Source organism: Larus michahellis, chromosome 3 (assembly GCF_964199755.1).
Source record: "Larus michahellis chromosome 3, bLarMic1.1, whole genome shotgun sequence".
In the NCBI taxonomy this organism is placed as follows: domain Eukaryota; kingdom Metazoa; phylum Chordata; class Aves; order Charadriiformes; family Laridae; genus Larus; species Larus michahellis.
This window is the reverse complement of record NC_133898.1, coordinates 20,414,681-20,433,582: the sequence shown is the minus strand read 5'-3', so window position 1 is coordinate 20,433,582 and position 18,902 is coordinate 20,414,681. Positions and strand designations below refer to the sequence as shown.

The 18,902-nt window shown below is 53.1% G+C and overlaps 1 protein-coding gene across 1 annotated transcript in view; it reads right to left on the bottom strand.

The window, feature by feature from the left end:
- Nucleotides 1-3,491: 3,491 nt before the first annotated feature.
- Nucleotides 3,492-18,902, bottom strand: part of ITPKB (inositol-trisphosphate 3-kinase B) — a 70,717-nt gene continuing 55,306 nt past the window's right edge. Inside the window, exons 5-8 of the mRNA XM_074578989.1 lie at nucleotides 15,915-16,119; nucleotides 10,532-10,633; nucleotides 8,900-8,971; nucleotides 3,492-6,018 (exon numbers count right to left, since the gene is read on the bottom strand). Coding sequence (XP_074435090.1) covers nucleotides 5,803-6,018; nucleotides 8,900-8,971; nucleotides 10,532-10,633; nucleotides 15,915-16,119 — 595 coding nt within the window. The 3' untranslated portion in view covers nucleotides 3,492-5,802. The remainder of the gene's footprint in view (nucleotides 6,019-8,899; nucleotides 8,972-10,531; nucleotides 10,634-15,914; nucleotides 16,120-18,902) is intronic.

Sequence of the window (18,902 nt, the reverse complement as noted above, 5' to 3'; positions counted from 1 at the left end):
GGAGAGCATCACCGGTGGTGGGTCAGGGGCCAGGGGTGCAGGCGATGGTAGCCTTAAGTCCTACCATGGGGGTGGGTGAAGCAGGGTCCTGGGCATGATGAGGCCTGTCCCTGAGGCCCCAGGACAGCCATCTCATGCTGCTTGTGGGAGTGGAGTGTGACCACTTCCATGGACTTAAAACCACGCAGGAAAAGCACAAACCAAACCGAGAGATACTACAGCAGGGTGCTGCCCGCTCTCCCCATTTGCAGGGGGTTTTAATTTTATTTTTTAACATATCACAATAACAAAGAATAGATCTGTATATTTTTAAGGCCGGGGAAGAGAAAAAAGTGCAGACCCAAAAGAGATGAGAGCCTGTAAGTCAGAAAGCTGTCCCTCAGGGTGGCTGGGACTGTCCCTCGGGGTGGCGGGGGGCTGGGGCTGGCACAGGGCTCCGGCCTCAGGCAGGCACAATGAGGGGAGACACGATTCCCCGGTCTCTCACTCCCAGAAATCGGAGTCTCTACCCAGAAGTGGGATGCGGGCTGCAAGAAGCTCTCCATCCTCCTGCGCCGGTGGGGATCTGGGATGGAGCCGCTTGGTGGGAAGGGGTTTTTTATTCCTTTTAATGATCCCTGCCAGCTCCCAATGGAAGCACCGCCAGAGAACAAGCCTCAAAACTGTCAGGGGGTGGAGGGGCAAGTCCCAAACCAGCGACGCCCGGGGACCAGGCAGGGACGGGGAGAGCATCCCAGACGACACCGGGATACTCGCCGCGCCGGCACCGGCACCCTTCCCGCGGGAAAACCCGCGGGAACCGCCCGGACGGGCCGGGCTTCGGGCTTTGCCTGCCCTGTCGCTGTCGCCGAGGGAGCATTGCCACCTCCCGGCCGCCGGGGGAAAGCGCCGGGGAGCCCAGACCCGGCCCGGCCCCGCCGCTCCCGGCAACCCGCTTCCTCCCCACGCCGGCCGGCAGAGAGGGAGGGCGGACGGGTGGGTGGAAGGAGCCGGGGGGGAACATTTTTAAAGTACGGCGGAAGCGAGCAGCCCGAGCCCAGCCCCGTTTGGGGGTTAAAACCCAACACGAGCCCTCTCCACCGAAATCTGGGGGGACGCTGAGACACACGCACCGCCCCCCCCGCCCAAGCAGGGCACCAGCACGCACATTATTTCCAAACCCGCGGGGACCTGGAGCTCTCAGCACATGCCCGAGCGAGAGCGGCTCGGGCGAAGGGCATCCCCAGGCTGCTCAGTTCCCCCCACCCCAGGATGCTATTTGGCCTACCTGGCACCCCCCTGCAAAGGCATCCCCACCACAGCCCCAAAACCCTTGGGGGGAGATGCAAAGGCTTTCCCATCCCAGCAGCTCCCCCTCGCTCCCTCTTCCCCCCCTCCGCCCCAGCCACAACCCACGGCTCAGGGGGACACAGGGCCCTGCACAAAGTCCAAAGGGGCTGCTTCCAGCCTCCAAGCTGCCAGACTCGCCGTGCCCCAGGGACACCAGGGAGGATTCTCCAGAGGGAAAAGCCCATGGCTGGCAGGACCAACCCCAAAGCTGTAGGGTTTCATTGCTCTGCACCGCAGCATTAAAAAAAAAAAAACCAACCAACCAACCCCCTCCCTGGCACAACCCAGATTGTGCCCACACCTTAATTTATGGCCAGCAGTATTTAGTTGGCAGCAATTCATTTAAGCAATTGAGACCCTCCTTTTGCGGTCTCACTGCTCAGGCAGCACAACTCCCTCCAGCCCTTTCTTGGGGCAGGGGGGGACAGGCAGTGGTGCTGCCCTGCATCATCCATGGCAGGGGCAAAACATCTCTTGAAGAGCTTCCCAGAGACCCCCGCCCGCCCGCCCGCCCGCCCCACACACCCACCCACCCACCCACACCCACCCACACCCACACACACCCACACACACCCACACCCACACACCCACACCCACACCCCCACACCCCCACACACCCACCCACACCCACCCACCCACACACCCACACCCACACCCACACACCCACACACACCCACACCCCCACACCCCCACCCCCACACCCACACCCCCACACCCCCACACCCCCACACCCCCACACCCCCACACCCCCACACCCCCACACCCCCAACTGATGCCACCAACTCACACCCCAAACCCCTTCTCAACCACCACAGCAAAGTCCTGCATTTGTAGAGATTGCAACTCCCAGGTGGCCCCCAGCACCCCCTTATTTATAGGAGGTTCATTCTTGCAAGTGGCACCTAATTAGATAATTAAGGAGAAAATTAGCTGCCCCCTCCCCACCTACAGCCTGAGCAGGCTGCCTGTGCCCCTGCTGGAGGTGCTGGGAGGCTCCATGCCTTGTCTCAGCAGCATCTAAATTTTCCTTTGTAGCCTTAATATAAGCGCTGGCCTCTCCTCTCTATATTGAGCTTATAAATCATTTACTTTATTAATCCCTGAAGCAGCAGGGAGCCCGGGGCTTTGCTTTGGGGGTGCAGCAAAGCCAGGTTGGGGGGAAAGTGGGGCTCTTGCTGTGCTCTGTGTCACTGGGGCCTGCCCCTTCCCACCCACTGCATAAACCTCAGGGTCACCAGACGCCAGCACCCAACCGTGAGAAGTTTCTTTCTCCACTTTTGCCCTTCCCCTCTCTGCCACAACATCACATTATTTGAGTTCTGGAGGCTTTTGTTTTCCTCCACAGGTAGGAAGAGGACTCATGTACCGACAAGACTCAGTGGCCCCCAGGAACTGGAGCTTTAAGTAAAACATTGGTAACGACACTGCAGGATTGTGCATGCCAGCCAGGAAACATGTACGTCTTTCTCACAGCCCACGAGAGACCGCTAGGTGCACATATAGCAGCCTCATATCTCTATCACCACCAGTTCTTTCTCGTAGAAAGCGCTTTCTAGTCTTTAAGCAAAGTCCACGCTGAGTTTCTCCTGCAGTTTGTTTTAGAGGTGCTGTGACAAGCAGTAGAGATGCTGCAGGGACTGGTCCCCAGGCTGGGCTGCTCCCGGGGGTCTGGCTGTGGGGTGTTAAATCTGACTTTCCTTACCTGTCCCTCTTGGCCACGTCTGTCCTGGGACAGGCTCCTGCTGTCCTGTTTTTGCAAAGCCAGCCAGGGGGGGCTGGCGCTGCCTTCAGGCTCTATGGTCTGATTTCTCCTAAACGTAGCGGTAGCGAAAAACATAAAGACCAAAAAAAATCCTGGTGTGGAGCTGCCTTTGGTGGGTTTCCCTGCAGAAGGGGGACAGAGGAAATCAGGCCTCTCCCAGGGATGCCCCCCACCCAGCCTGGACCCCCGGCCCCGCTGTCACCCTGCCGGTTCCCCTTTCTCAGGATCTGTCCCCGGCACAGGGTCCTTTCCTGCTCTTTTATGCTGCCCCTGGCGTGTGCTGGGGTAAATGAAGCTGCAGCCAGACACCCCCAAAATCAGCATGGACACAAAAGCCAGCTCCTGAGTCACTCCCAGGCTGCCACAAGCTGCGTGGGGCGGACATGGACCATACACCAGGTGAATGCTTCCCATATGCCTTTATTTGCAAAGTTACAGGATTTTTTTTACAGGCACTGTGCGTTGGTGTTTATGACCGGTTCGGATTTTTAATCTGTATTACCCTATGACCGAGAGGGGAGGTGGGAGCGGAGAAAATCCCTCACAGCAACCGTTCCAGCCTCCAGAAAGGCATAAGACATCTGAGAGGAACAATCTGCTTCTTCCGAAGCCACGAAGCAAGAAATCTGGTTTATAAACAGGCTTAAAAAATAATATACATATGTAAGAGCAGCTCAAAGCTAAAGTACAGCAATAACTGGTACATATCTATGCATATCTGTTCACACCCTTTCTCCAAAGCTAGAAAAGGGATGGTTTAAAAACTAAAAACACAGTTTAAAAAAAAAAAAAGAAAAAGAGAGATTCCATGCATTAAGTTTTAGTGTTTTGTGCAATTAAAATGGAATGAAAATAAATATAACTTAAAAAAACCCCAACCTTTTTTCCATGACACTAATGGAACAGAGGCAAGTCTATAAGGCACTTCCACATGGGCTATTCTAGAAAGCCTGGCAAAGAGCTAAAACAGTGCAACCATTTACATGTCATCAGATGAGCTAAAGACACCTGTCTGGTGAGATATGAACTGAGAGAAACCTTAGGAGACTTCCAATCCTCAGGAAAGAGGCTGGGGCATGGCTGCAGATGGCTTGACGACCAACTCCTCCACCTTATTGCTGCCAGGAGAAGACCTCCCCTACCGAGGATGCTGGACCTACCGAATGATGGCAGAGGGGCTCTGGAGCACCACTCCTGGGGAGCGAGATGAGCCAGTGGGTTTGGGGGATGGAGTGGGTGAGGGATTTGTGGCTGTTAAGCTCCTGCACCATCTCCAGCGCTTCATGCTCCTTCTGTCCTTGACGCAAGGGACTCCCTGGTGTGCCCTGCAGCCTCCCCTCTCCGCCGCTCTCTCCATCGCTGACCTTTAGCAAGCCAGCTCTGCCACTGAGTTCAAATGTTCCAGGAAGTTAAAAAATAGCCTCCACCCTAAAGAGGGAACTGGGTGTTTTCGCAGGCAGGATCGGGAGCGTGGAGGCCCTACGCGCAGCCCAAGCAGGCTGGGAAGCCAGCGCTAGAGAGCAGCAGCCGAGTCAGCCAGCTCTGCGGAAAAAAAGGGGAGGCAACGGGGATGCCTGACCCCAACTCTGCTTTGCCGAGGACAACTAACCAGTCTGCCTTGAGAGCTGCTTTGCTGCTGTAACTCTTTGCCTGCTGCTGATAAAAACTGTGGAGATGCTCCAGGCAGAAAGGTCACCCTGGGCCAGGTGCGGGCATTGGCGGCATTACCCCTACACATGTGCTCGGCTGCTGCTGAAAAAAGACTGATCAACCTGGATGGCTACTTTAGGTCTCATAGTAGTCCTTTATAAGCTACTTTTCTCTCCCCCAGCCCTGCCCAAATTCTTTATTCCCTGTGGAAGTCTGGAGACCCCAGCTAAGGAGGGCTGGGGATGCCAGCTAAGGAGGGCTGGAAGTAGCTCCTAGCAGGGGAGCTGTGTCTCTAGAGAGGAGCTTGAAGTGTTACCCAACACATCCACCACAGGGGACACTGATAGTGGCCATGGCAAACACCTGCGCCCAACCATGTGGCCCCGCAGCAGGAGGGAAACCCTCAACCTCCAGTGCCACCTGAAAATAACTGAGCAACCTCCATGTCTTGAACACAAAGGAAAACCCAAATCTGCCCTTCTAGCATCTCTTAGGGACTTGGCACAGCCAGTTCCCTAGGCTGAAAGGTGCTGGCAAAGACAACTAAAGGGCTCCTGCCCCAGTATCCTTCACTGTTTCCAGGCCTTGCTCACACACCCTGGCTGCCAGAGTGTCCTGGGCACGGCCATCGAGTGTTTTCGGGATGAAACTACTGATCCCAGCGCAGGGAGAAGATCCTTCCTCCGCCAGCCCTCTTACAGGCCCTCTTAAAATCAGGCTGCGCAAGAGACAAAAGCGCGATAGGCAAAGCATGTGCTTGCCTGAGCGAACCCCTGCAGGGCTGCTCCCAGTCGGCACAGCCACATGTTCCCACCGACTCGGCGAAGGTGAGGTTTCAAGTTCAGCTTTTGTTCTGGCAGGTTAGCTCTCTATTTACACGGAGAGGGGAAAAAAAACAACAACCAAGGCAGCCTAAAAAAAAACCACAACAAAAACACATTAAATAGGGAGAGTATAGCTTTCAAATGGGAAGGGCAAGGGCTGGAAAGTGTCTTGTAGTGCAGTTCAGAAGAGTCAGTCGGGGGCAGGTTGGGGGTAGTGGCAGAGTCGGACACGCGGCTTTAATGCAAGTCTTCGCTCTGGGACAACTCTGTCAGGATCTGAATGAGGTTGTCCAGCCCCCAGAGGTAGCCGTCCTCTCTGTTCCCTTCCACCCAGGGCACGTTGTGCTGGAGAACTTGTCCCTCTGGCAGCGGGGTGGTTTTCCCAAAGTCAATCATCCAGACTTTGGCCTGTTCCTTCTTGTCATGAATGAAGAGGAGGGAGCTCCCAATTACCTGTGGAGAGGAGAGGCCAGTTAGTGGTGCTCTTATTGCTCATTCTCAGCCAGCTTCAGGGCTTTCTGACACCTTATCTCAGGCTGCATTTGCAAGAGATGATGCTGGGTTTTTTGCATCCGCAAAAGCAAGCTCTATGTGTTGCTGGCCATGCTTGCACATGCCAATCGGGTATTCAGACAAGCTGATTTACTCATACAAATCCCAGCTCTTGGCAGAAGAGGAGGATCAGAAAAACATGGGCATGAGAGATAGAGATGTCATTTTGGAAACTGAGTCAAGGTTGCCGGGGAAGGAGTGAGATGAATTGTCTCAGCCTTCAGATGGGGATTTTTTCCAAGGCTGGCTCTTTGTGACTGGCTCGTGCTATTCACACTCACCAGCCCTGCAGACATCACCACAGGGATAGGTACGCTCCAAGCATGAGTTACTTGTAATGTGTTGTCTCCTGCCTGAAACAGCACCCAGATTTCCCCTAGAACATCCTCCTGGCTTTCTCAGTGCTCTGGGAATGAAAGTTACTGAGGTGCATGTACATGAATTACTGTTTCCATGAGTTCATAGATTCATAGAATTGTTCGGGTTGGAAGGGACCTTAAAGATCATCTAGTTCCAACGCCCCTGCCATGGGCAGGGACACCTCCCACTAGACCAGGCTGCTCAAAGCCTCATCCAGCCTGGCCTTGAACACTTCCAGGGATGGGGTATCGCTCAGCTGCATCTGCTTTGAAGGGCTCTTTCATATCTTGATTGGCCTTTGGGAAAAATCCTGCAGTAAGTATTGGCCTGGGCAAGCCTGGGGAAGCCACATCTCCATGTGGGAAGGTGAAGCATGCTGCCTCTGACAGCAGAAGCCTCAAGGCCCGTCGCAGCAGGTGAGACCCCAGGAGCCCAATGCTCACCACCCACGGAGCAGAGCGGGTGGGTACCTGCAGCTCAGCCCCCTGGCCCACCCCTTCTCGCAGTCCCAGCCAGGCTGCTGCCTGGCAGCAGCTCCACTGTAGCTTCTCAGCATTTGGGGAACACATATCGGTGTCAGGCCATTCACTATCACGCTCTTCTGATAAATCTGAATCTCCAGTCGTTAGATTTTAGCAGGCGGTACTACAGAAAAGCACCAACAGGTGTGCTTCAGAGCTGTCCCAAATGAAGATTGCACTCCAAATTACATCCAATGTGCATGAATTGGTGGATTACAAACTCGTTTGCCCTTGTATGACAAATAGGGACCTTGGTGATGAGAGTACAATGGCTGTTAGCAGACAGGACACAGCCTGCTGAGAGCCAGGAGCGCCCCGTAAGCTGTGCAGACCCGTGGAGGAGTGAAGCTCTAGGGGCATCCAGCTGGTGTCAGCCTTCCAAAACAGCAGCACTAAATGTTACCGGGGACTTGGTTACATCGGAGCTAACAGCAGGGTTTAGTTTGAGGATGCCTTTAGACGAGGGTTTTGAACAGGAAGCACGTACTGTTTGCAAAAGCTATTATGAATTTACATTTTTGAGGAGACTTCCTCCTCCAGTGCATTGGGAAAATGTCCAAGGTCCAGAGATATGTATTATTTCCCAGAAATGCTTATCTTTAGCTCTTCTCCTTCCAAGCTCTTATAGCCCTCTCTTGGCCAGGACAGAACATTTTAACATTAAGGAAAAGCCTTTTGCTGACGTTCTTCACTTGCCTGTCCTGGGTCACCGAATTCTCCTGCAGCTCCTTGGAGAAGCCCTGCCCAGCGAGGGCCCCATGGAGGGACACGCAGAGCTTGGCAGACCTTCCGCTGAGCTTCGTCTCAAAGTAGGATGGAAAGTCAAAACTGCTGCTTTTTAATTTTTAAGGAGTGGAAACTCCTTTCAAAACCTCCCTGAAAGGCTGTTTTGTTTCTGTGTTTTCAAATGAAACCCTGGCATTTGGTTTCAGGGAGCGTTTTGTCTCCCTTTTTGAACTGACCTGAAACCCTCGGTTTTGACATTTCCCTTCCAATTGCCTTACCATCATGAGGCACAGCCTCATCTGCCTCCGGCTCCTGGCAGGCAGGATTCCCAGTAGGACCCTCCATGTGCAGCTGGGGCCAAGGTGGCTCACACAGCTCTGGCCGAGGGACAGTGGTCTCTTGGTGCTGTGGCTCCTGCTCTCTGGGAGTCAGGGGCTCCTATGAGGTTCTTTTGCCCAAAGACAACACATGCCAAGGACACGCGCACTCATATTTTTTTAAGTAGGTGCAATAGCAAATACTCTTTGCCAATGCTAAATCAATAAAATGATTTAATTAAATTATGGAGCATTCCAGTTCCTGTTGAAATGGCCAAAAACTGTAGCGCTTCCTCTTTGTTTTCCCACCAGAACTGAATTTTCCCTGCAGAAAATGTTGATTTTGTGGACACTCATTTCTGAAGGAAAGTCCTTCCAAGGGAAGGGTCCTTACCGTGGTGCCCTAACCAGCTCAGCAAAGGCAGTTTTAGGATATCTGCAATTTATGGCTATGTTGAAGCCTTGTTTGATCACATGGAGCAACTGTCAGCGAAACGATACATGACGTGCATTCAGACAGGAATTTGTCTCCAGAAAACCCCTATACTTTTACACTAAGGATTTTTCCCAGTCATACAAACCCATAAGCATCCCAAATTCCTCCTAGATCCCTTGTATCTGTGTGAACACTGGTTTTCAGTAGATTTGAACCTACGTCACATGCATGAACATTGTATCGGTCATCAGCCGTATTAGATATAGTATTAGATAAACATGGGTATGAAAATATGGATATAAGAATAAATTCAAAGTTGTAGAAATTTACAGCCTCTGACTTTGACTTCTCTTCTCTCCTTGGACAAGCTAAGATTAAACCATTTGCATTTACAGGCAAAACTATCTAAACGTGAGTATTACCTCATGGCATTTGAAGAACGGGGATGTCTCCAGGGTAGCGCGGATACCCTTCAACCGGTTAAGGTAACTGTTCTGGAATTACAAAAAAAAAAAAAACCAAACCAAGCCGTCAGCGTTGTGGGAAGCCTACATAAAAACTGCTGCATGAGGCAGACAGGAAAGTCACCCCTCCCCGCATCCTCTCCATGATACCATGTTTGCATGGGGGGGTGTTCCCCAGCTGCCCTGCACTCAGCATCCTCCCCACAGACCTATCCCCTGGGAGGGCATACACTCTCTTTTGGGACTCACTTATCCTTTCGGCCTCTATGGCATCCTGCGACTTCCAAAACTGAGCGAGAGCATTTGCCTTTGCTGAACTGGTGCTTTCTGCAGACTTTCCCCACTGCATCCAGGTGCTCCCGAGCAGGCAACAGCCAATTCAGCAGCTGCTGCTGCACATGCACAGCCAGGCTGCTTTTTTTCCTCCCGCTTGCGCTCTTTTTAATAGGTCAACCCTTCACCTCATCTGTCATTTTATAACTCAGTCAGTCAAGCATCGTGAGACACTTCTGTAAGTCCGTATCAGTGCTTCTGCAAAGTTGGTACCACGGGTGGAAGGGCTTTCACACTAGTCAGCATGCAGGTCAAGACCCACACGACTGTTTGAGCATCCCTACAAATTGTTGGAAGGGACTAACTGTTCACAGGGGGCCCCTTTGATAATTTGATTTTGAGGTTTAGACAGAAGGACTGAGCGCAGGAACAGGCACAGCAGGTATCTGGGCACAATAACACACCTGAATTTTCACACTTTGACTGCGTGGGGGTTGTGGGGGGTCACTGTATTGCGATGGTTCGGCCAAGGAGCCCCGTCCAGAGCCAGGGCACAATGATGTGAGCGTGCTCCAAGCTCTTTGGGGATAAAATGCAGCCAGGTGATTTTATTTACAGATCCAGGAACAATCCCTGGGTAAGTCTTGTCAAAGCAAACATGCTGGTTTGAAGGAGGCAGTGCCGCGGGCCACTCCAGCTGGAGCCTGGCATTTGTCGGCTTTGTTATAGTGCAGCTTGAAACGGGAGCACTTTGTCAAATAGTATATTTGACAAAGTTGGTGTAAATTGTTTACAGCTACATCTCTTACTCTCCTGGCAACATAGAGGAACTTGGGAAATACCAACTGCAGCTTGCCCATGTGAAGGGTGCCTGGCACAGGCAGGGGGATGCCTTGGCCACCCATCCTGCGAGACGGAGCGTGGGGCGGCCCCCTCTGCCAGGCTGGGAGCCCCCACTGCCCGCACCATCACATACTGGGATAAACAGCAGGCTCAGAGGCTGCCGTCAGCCCCAAGAATGAGGGAACAGAATGTGGCTGTGCCTCTGCAGCAAGTTTTGGGGCTGACCCTTGAGCATCCTCAGCAGACTCAGACCTGTCTCGAGCAGTGCTGCTGCAGCAACCACGTCCCCTCCCAGCCCTCTGCGGCTCTCCCCTGACCCTTATGCCAGGGTGGCATTTCTCTTTGCCATTTCTCATGCTTTTTTAAGAGAGATTGTTCAGGCTGCAGCCCCTCAGGACAGGAAGATGATCAGCTGAGGGCAGCCTCTGCAGGAGGAGCCCCCTCCCGGCAGCCCCCCCAGCATCCCCCACTCACCAAAACGTTGCGGTTTCCTCTGGTGAACTCCCTGAAGGCCTCCATGACTTGTTCCTTTGTCCGTGTCTTCTTGAAGTCCCGGTTCACAGTGCCGTCCTCTTTCTTGAAAAGAAGGGAGAGTGGTGAGCTGGGTGGGGAGGGAGGGAGCCGGGGCAAGGACGGGTGTTTCAGCAGCCACACATGTCCCTGAGTAGGATGCAACCAGCTTTTTCTGGCACCCGAAGCAACTGTCTGTGGTGGAGGGGTGAGAAGAGGTAGCAGCTCTGTCTTCCACATCTCAAACCATCCCACTGCCCCACTGCTTTGCCCCCTAATGCAAATGGCAAGTCTCCACCATCACCTACTTGCTGAGGTCACCAGCAATGTGGATGAGCTACCTCTTGTGGACTGGGCACTCAATGCCCACCAGCGGCTGGAGGCCACCTGTTTCTGGCTACATTGTGCCCAAATGGCTTCCCATTGCTGCTGTGTCCCTTGGGCTGCACCCCTGCTTGGGGAGGAAAACAGAGCACAACCGTGGCAGGACACAACTGAGTGCAGACGGAGATGACATCTCAGGAGCAGACACAAAAACCCCTTCACACAAAGTCCTCCACAAGCCACTGAGGTAAGGAGCAAGCCCCATGGCTGTCTTGCCTCACTAGTCCTTTGATACCCAACGGATAGCAAACCCTCAAAGGCTGCAGCCTGGCACCAAGACGCAGTGAGTAGCCTCGTGCTTTCCTCCACCTCTTCCCCAGAGGTACATCCACACTCATCCTGCCACAGGTATGGGACGCAGCCCTGACCCAGAGGCTCCTGGCCAAACCTCTGGGCAGCTTTGTAGGTTGCTCCCCATTTCCCGAATCCTGCTGGGGCTCTGATTTTTAAATCAGGACGTTTCATTGTCCGGAGCGGCCGTGGGTCGGGCAGGCAGAGCTCGCTTCCTGGATACAGGGGCTATTTTAAACCACACGTGCTTATGCTCACAGCTCTGATGCAGAGCTCCATCCCACCGCTCCGGACAACTTGTTTGCACACAATAGAGCAAAGGGACAGAGGCCAAAAAGACATCCTGTGGGCTGGGGAAGATGAAGTAAAGAAGAAGCAGCAGAGCAGAGGCTGGGGAAGGAAGACAGGACAATGAAATTGCCTGCCCCAGAGATTTATGTGCCCTGGCAAGGCTTTGAGACCCATCCAGGGAAGCGCCCCAGGATGGGGCCATGTGCATCCCCCTGAGCAGAAGGCTGGCTACAGACATAGTGCCCAGTCCAGCCTGGGGGAAAGCCAGGTGCCCAGGCTGCGGAGAGCTGGGCAAGGCGAGCCCAGCACCAAACCCCCACCTGATGTGCAGTTTGGGATGAACCACATAGTGCACTTCCAACTTCCAGATTGTGTTTCCAACTTCCAGCTGGTGTTTTGTTCAAGTGTTAAAAAAGGCGATAACAAAAGCAACACATGAAGGGCCTTCAGGAAAAACTTTGTTTGCAAGGGGTGCAACCAACGCACCCAGCTTCAAACCACCCTGGAGCCACCATGCTGCCTCAGGGTATAAAAGCAAGGCTAATGGCTGGCAGAGCACGCATCGGCAGGGGCCAGGGACAACCTTCTCGCTGGAGACCTCCCTGCTGTAGCAGCCATCCTGCCAATGGACCAAGGAGAGCCAGGCGCTCTGCTTTTGGCTGTGTCTCGCGAGGCAGCAGGCTGTAGCAGCACAGGCAGGAGGCTTCGTCAAGGATGCTCTGGTGGCATGTGCACGATGCGTAGGGGAAGGGCGCTATGCTGCTATACGTCTGTCACGTGAGCCCTGACGTTCAGTTCAGAAATCAACCCACCCTCTCCCCAAGGGATGATAGATATCAGTTTGGAGAAGTGCCACAGCACTAATTCCACATGTAAAGAGCACAACTTTCCACAAGGCATCCAAGAAAGGAGATGGACTTCTAAGTGCTCCTAAAAATAAATGAAAGCCACAGATGGCCTTTCAGATAAGGCAATCTAGGCTTCAGGAAAGCCAAACAGCCTATCCGTACTGCTGCTCCCATAACTACCCCCCTCCCATAGTTTCCTTGCCCAGCCAGGCGCTGCTGCTGCGGGGCTGACAACTGCCACGATATTTACAGGTGTCTGAGCCCCCAGGGGGCTGCCTTCCACCCAGCAGAAATGTGAGGGGGGCTGATAAGGGCTGTTGCAACCTCCGCCCCACCAGCAATCCCAGTTTGCGCTGGCGTCACCGGGGCAGGGTTCGGATCAGCTGGTTCCCCCTCTGGCACCGTGTCCTGCCTCAGATAGGGCTCACAAGCTGTGTGTCTTGGGAAATTCAGGTGAGGGTTTTCAGGGCTGGTTCTAGGACCTCACAAATGTCCCAGCACTAGGGAATGTCATCCCACCCTGACTTTGCTGCAGGCAATGGCGAGCAACTCTCAGACCAAGCTTCAACTGGGTCACCAGGGATCACTTGTATTACTTTTTGCAGGCTAATTTTGTTAATAGCTACTGTTTCTAACAGTTTCAAGCTACTCGAGGAAGTTAAATGAGTGTCATTATCTCCTTTTGCAAAGGAAAATTTTCGTTTTAAAATGAGAACTGGATCCTGAAGGCCACCTGGGAAAGCAAGAGCTCAGCCGGAAAAGGGTCTCCATCCTCATTCTCAGCCTGGAGCTGCCTATTCACCTCCTCTGCCCACCATGTCCCAAAGGCAACTGCTGCTCCCCTCTTTCCCCTGTGCCCCCTTCCAGCCCACGCACCCAGGGCCAAACCCTGCCCTTCCCTTGCACGGGAAGGTGCTCTCCTGTATCAGCCTCTGGCCATGAGCAAGGGGCAGGGCAGATTTGCCCCCGCCCATCCCAGGGAAGCATTCTCAGCAGGAAAGAAAACACCAGGAGACTTATTGCACAAGAGCATTATCCCAAAATTTTCCTCTGAGGGCTCAGTATCAGCCTCAGGGCATTGAAGGTGCTCTCCCTAAAGTGGGGACTCGACCCCAGAAACAGGGCAAAGCGCAGCACAACTGGCTCTACAGCCCTGCTGGTAAAAAAAAAACAAAAAAACACAACTATCCTGGAACCAGTGTGAACTGTCAATGCTTTGGCTTAGGGGAAAATAATCCAGAAGCTGAGGGATTTAAGGAGAATTACAGTAATTAGAGCATTGATCAAATTAGTCAGCCCCTAGCAGCAGCAGGATTACTCCTGGAGGCCAGCACTTCTCAACATTTTTCAATTAAAGAGCTGCCTCACCTCTTTTAAAAAAATCCACTGCTCACATCGCACAGATAGAGGTGGAACTCTCACCACTCCTTCATGGCTTTTATTTCCCTCCACCGTGTTTTTTGGCCTGTGTAGGAATATGATTAGTTGGGGGGGTTTGGCAGTTTTTCCTTGGTTGGTTGGGTTTGGTTTTTGTCTTTTTTTTTTTTTTTTCACATTTTTTATTTCAAGTGGTTCACATGTGACCTGCTTTTGCCATAAAGGCCCAGATCACAGGCTTAGAAGCATGTGGCTTCTCTGAAGGCCAAGGATATTGTATCATGTTGGACTATAAATAGACAGATATTCCTGATTATAGCAAGAAAGGAGGGAGAAGAAACAGTGCATGGGAGCTTTGGTCCCAACTGGCCCACTCCTTTTTTATATAGCCTCAGTTTTATAATAAGCACCAGCAAAACAGCAGCAATGGGAACTAGGCAAAGGGTTGTCCCAAGCTGGAGGAGCTCACAGCGTGCTCGTGCCCACGGCAGAAAAGGGACTTTGGGAGAGCTGGGGAGATTGGGGAAGAGCTGCAGGAGCAGACAAGTGCCCTGACACGATGTAGGCACTGCAGAAAGATGCCGCAGGGGGGCATGACCAGCAGCATCCCAGGCAGTGGCATCGGACAGGCAGGGATGCCTCAAGTTGCAGGAAAACTCTTTAAATGGTTCAGCTCAAGGGCTTCTCCTTGGGTTTCTGAGGGTGGTCGAGTTAGAGATAAATGCAACGTCCTCTGCCAGCCACAAAACAGTTGAACGACGAAGATGCCCTCCTCCCTGTGCGCAACGTGCTCCATTGGGCTTCCCACAGCCCAAGGACTTTGTCCCGCACAGCAGGACAGACAGATCCCTTCCCACTGGTGGTTTGGTAGGCGGGTAACCAGAAGCAGTGGCTCTGAGTGACCCACTCCTACTGATCACTTTTTAAACCCATGGTCTAACATCTGCATTTGCTTGCTGTTTGACCAGTGAGGTCAAGGGAAATGCTACCAGGAAAATCTGCAAGATCTGGTGTAAAGGCTTTTTCAGGGAATGGCTTAGTTTATTTTAATTCTGTCATTTTGACACCACCATCTCTGGTCACGAGAGGTGCAGGAATTTAAGGCCACAGAGACCCAGCCAGGTATTCTAGGAAAATCCCAGTGAACTCAGGGAGTAAAAAAAGTGATCTGTGATCAAAAGAAGGAAACTCCTCCAACCAAGGCACAGGTAGAAATCGAGCAAACAGCTGCCCTGAGCTACTGCCTGGGCCCCCAAGCTTGAGTAACTCCAAGCACAACTTGATCGAGCTCCTCTTGGCCAATGCCATTCCCAGGCACAAGCTGAAACCCTTAACTCAAGCGTGATATTACCTTTAATTCATGCTGGCTGGCTATCAAAAGGCATACGCCATTGCTAATGTTCATGCAAGTCTATCACTAATACAACTGCTCTGTGGTTACAGACCTAACTCCATTCAAATGCCATCCCAGACATCTCTCTCGCCATGAAGTCTGCTCGCCAGGAGAAAGACTCCTGGGCTGGCTCATCTAACAGGGACACAAAAGCATCCCAGAAGGTATCTCCAGAAATGTGAGCATTAGCTCTGAGCAAGTGCACTCTGCAGGTATCACTCTGCAGGTATCATCAGAAAGTGCTCCTGCTTGTGTTCCCCCTATTTCATAGGGCTCAGCTGCTAAACTTTCCTGGACAGGGATGTAAATACAGCCTCCTCACTGACTGCAGCTAAACTTCCAGCTCCAACCAGAGATCGGCAAGGGTTCAAGATGGGATCTGGATTAATGGCTCAGCCTAGCAGCACAGTGTTATCAAAAGCAAACAACTAGTTTTAGCCTTCAAGTTAGAGCATGGCACTTTGCATTTCACAGTCAGGGAAATCAACCGAGGGGCTGATTTAATGAGATTATGGCTAAAACCGTCCTCTTGTATTGATGTCCTAAACTCAGCTGCACTCTCAGGAGAGCAGCACCGCCCCAGGCCAGGTGCCTGGCAAGGGTGGTTAGGCTGCAGGGACTGGGGATGTCCTGATGTGACACTGTCTTGCCACCAGCCTGCTCTGCGTGTGTCTCTGTGAGTGTGTGTGTGGGTGAGGGAGTGAGTTTTGTTGCTGAATGCTCCAGCATTCCCCCCTGCTCTGCACACCTGGCGCAACCTCACCTTTATCCCCTCGATCCTGAAGCCCAGTGTGGCGGTCGAGCTGATGGTCTCCCTCCACTGCATGTAGCGGGGCTTGGTTACTGCCCGCAGCACATTCTCCTCCTCAGTGGGGGCGTCAGGGTCCACCTCAATCATCTTCTGGTACATGTCCTTCCTTAAGCTTGGCTTCTTCCGGGCCTTTATCAGCTCCTCCTCCAAGTACGTCCTGCAAGGAAGGGGACATTAGCAGGGCCATAGGGCCACCACATGAGGTGGCACATACCCACAGACAGCCCTTGCCCCAGAATAGTGGATCCCCAGGAAGTAGAGCAGCACGGGAAATAATGAAGCAAGTCTGGTTGCAGGTGAACTGATCCTGATTTAACTAGCGCCCCATCATCAACACCTGGTATCTTCTCAGTTCATCAGGAAACCACAATCAGTTTGGGGATAACGCGGGAGGTTGTTTCTCACAGGTGACCACAGCATGGCTGCCACCCCTTGGTCCTCGGGGGGCTGTCCCTCAGCAAACCTGAACAGTGACTCTCGCAAACTAAACATGGCTTTCAAGATATGCCCCGGAAATTTCCCACATGCTCCAGGGACCGGCCGGGTTGAAGGTAAGAGGGAGTTTGCCATGTCCCAGCCCTCGGCATTATCAGCACCTGCTGCTCCCTCCCAGCTCTGGCCAAGGCAGGCGGCTGCTGCTAAAGCTTCTCCTGTGCCTCTCCTGCACTTTCCCATCCCTGCGCACCGTGAGGGCTGTGCCTCACCAGCTGCTGAACAGGGTGTTTTCACACAGGGCTGTTCCGCTGCTGATGACTTTGCCAGGTATGGGTCTAAGTGGACTATCTTGGAAAAGCATCCTGCATAGGATGGAGGAGAGGAAGGGATGCAGCCTTGCCAGGTGCTTACCATCGCCCCCGCAACCACAGGGTGCAGCCGTGACGGGGGAAGGAGGATGGAGGGTGCAGGGGAGCGTGCAATGACCTTGGTTTTAGGCATCATTCAGAGGAATACCACTGTGTGCCAGAGCACACCCGCAGAGAATGCCTTTGCTCTGGCATGCAGGAAACCATCACCCACAAAATACTTCCTGCAGCAGTAATAAACCACTACCTAACTCCTCTTGTGGCACCCAAATCTGACCCGGGTCAGCCCAGCAAGTGCCCAGGCTCTCTCTGAATAATTTGCCAAGCCAGGCGAGACGTCCCACCAAAATGACATAGGATTGACCCTACCCGTCACCTCCTTCCCCCCAAATCCAAACTGCTCTACGCCTCCCACCAGCCGTGCCCAGCTCTGCAGAGGGGCTGTGCCCTCCCCCCATGTCCCTTGTGCCAAAATCCCAGCACTGAGCGTGCAGTTCACCTCCTGAACCAAGAAAAACATGCAGGGAGGATGCCAGGCAGACTACGTGGGATGGTGTTCCTGTGTTTCCCAGAGGCTTAGCAAGGCAAACTGGCATCTTTTCACAGGGCAGGCATATGATCACTGAGCAGACAACCACAGGGCACCAGCTCCTTTGAAAAACACTGCAGATGAAAGCAACGAAGGGCTTCAGCTGAGATCACCAAACCCATGATTTTTGGACAGATGGAATAAAATAGCAGAATAAAGCAGCAGTGTGCTCAGAAGTGCTGCTCACGCTGCTCAGAAAGCTAGATTTCTTTCTGATGAGAACGACAGACTGTCTATGTCTGCGGTTTGGTCCCCCTGCATCGCTCCAGGCTTGAACCATCACCAGGACTTAAGTCAGACAAAGTTTGGTTCAGGGGCGACTGGAGGAGATTGATGCATCCCAAAGTTAGGCTGGCAGGGAAAAACCAAGCCCGTATCTGCCTGTCAGCAAGCTGCTGGCTGAGAGGACACGTTTAATAGCCCTGAGGTTTAGTTTATGTGCCAGAGCCTCTCTTCCCTGGCCCCAGGGATGCCCTGCTCCTCAGCATTAGCCCAATTTACCCTCCCTCACCAGATTCTCCCACAGCACCATCTTATTTAACAATGATGCTGCCTGGCACATTTGCTCCCTTGCCTGCTCTGCCTGTCTTAGTTCTAAAAACCCAGCTGCACAAATCACTTGACCTGTGATATGTGTGCAGGAGGCTTTCCTCCTCCAAGACAGCTGCAGGAACACCTGGGCAGCATGAGCAGCAGGTCTTCTTCTGGTGGCTGTCATCTCTGGGTCCAGAGTGGGTCCTGTCTCTTTCCCGCGGCAGCATGGTGCGTGCCAGCTGGGGCCACATGGCTGCGCCGGGGCCCCCTGCTCTTCTCTCCACCCCTCCGGTGGAAAGTATTCCTCACCTCCTCCCTGCCGACAGCCCGACACGCCGGTTTGAGTTTCGCATCGGGAGTTCAGGAAGGAAAAAAAAAAGATTCCTCCCTCCCACAGAAACCATCAACTTTTCCATCAGCGCAAGCGTCTCCACTGCGTCTGGGCCGTGCCTCAGCCAGCAAGGGGGGTCTCAACCTGCCCTGCCGCCAGCTTGCAGCAGACCCAGGGCTGAGCGGTGGCCCGAGGCCGCTCCAAAACTGGCAGCCACCCGGGGTCACCAGCCCTGCTCACATTTGCTCTGGGACACCCTCGGCAGCTGTGGCCTTGCTAGCTCAGAGAACGCTGCTGGCCAAGTGGCTGCAGCCTGGGATCTTGGCGTATCTGTAGATGGTTCTCAAGGAGAACACGGGTAATGTTGCTCATCTGTTAGGAAACTTTTCAAGAACTTTGCGTGAAAGGCACTAAACTACTTAGCACACACATTTTATCCCTCAAGTGTGCATGGGAGCAAAGGGTGAGCAGAGGGAAAGCTTCTCGCTCACCAAGGTTGTGACATTCAAGTGTCTTTATTTCACCCTTCTGGCACCCTGGGCAGGATCTGCCACACCTTTTGCTCCCTGCTCCCTTGGCTGTATCCTCCTGAGGCAGAAAGAGGCAGGTTCCCATCCTCCTAAAAGCTACTGTGCCATTCTGGTGTACCCAAATCCAAACAAAGTGCTGTTCCCTCCACTCCA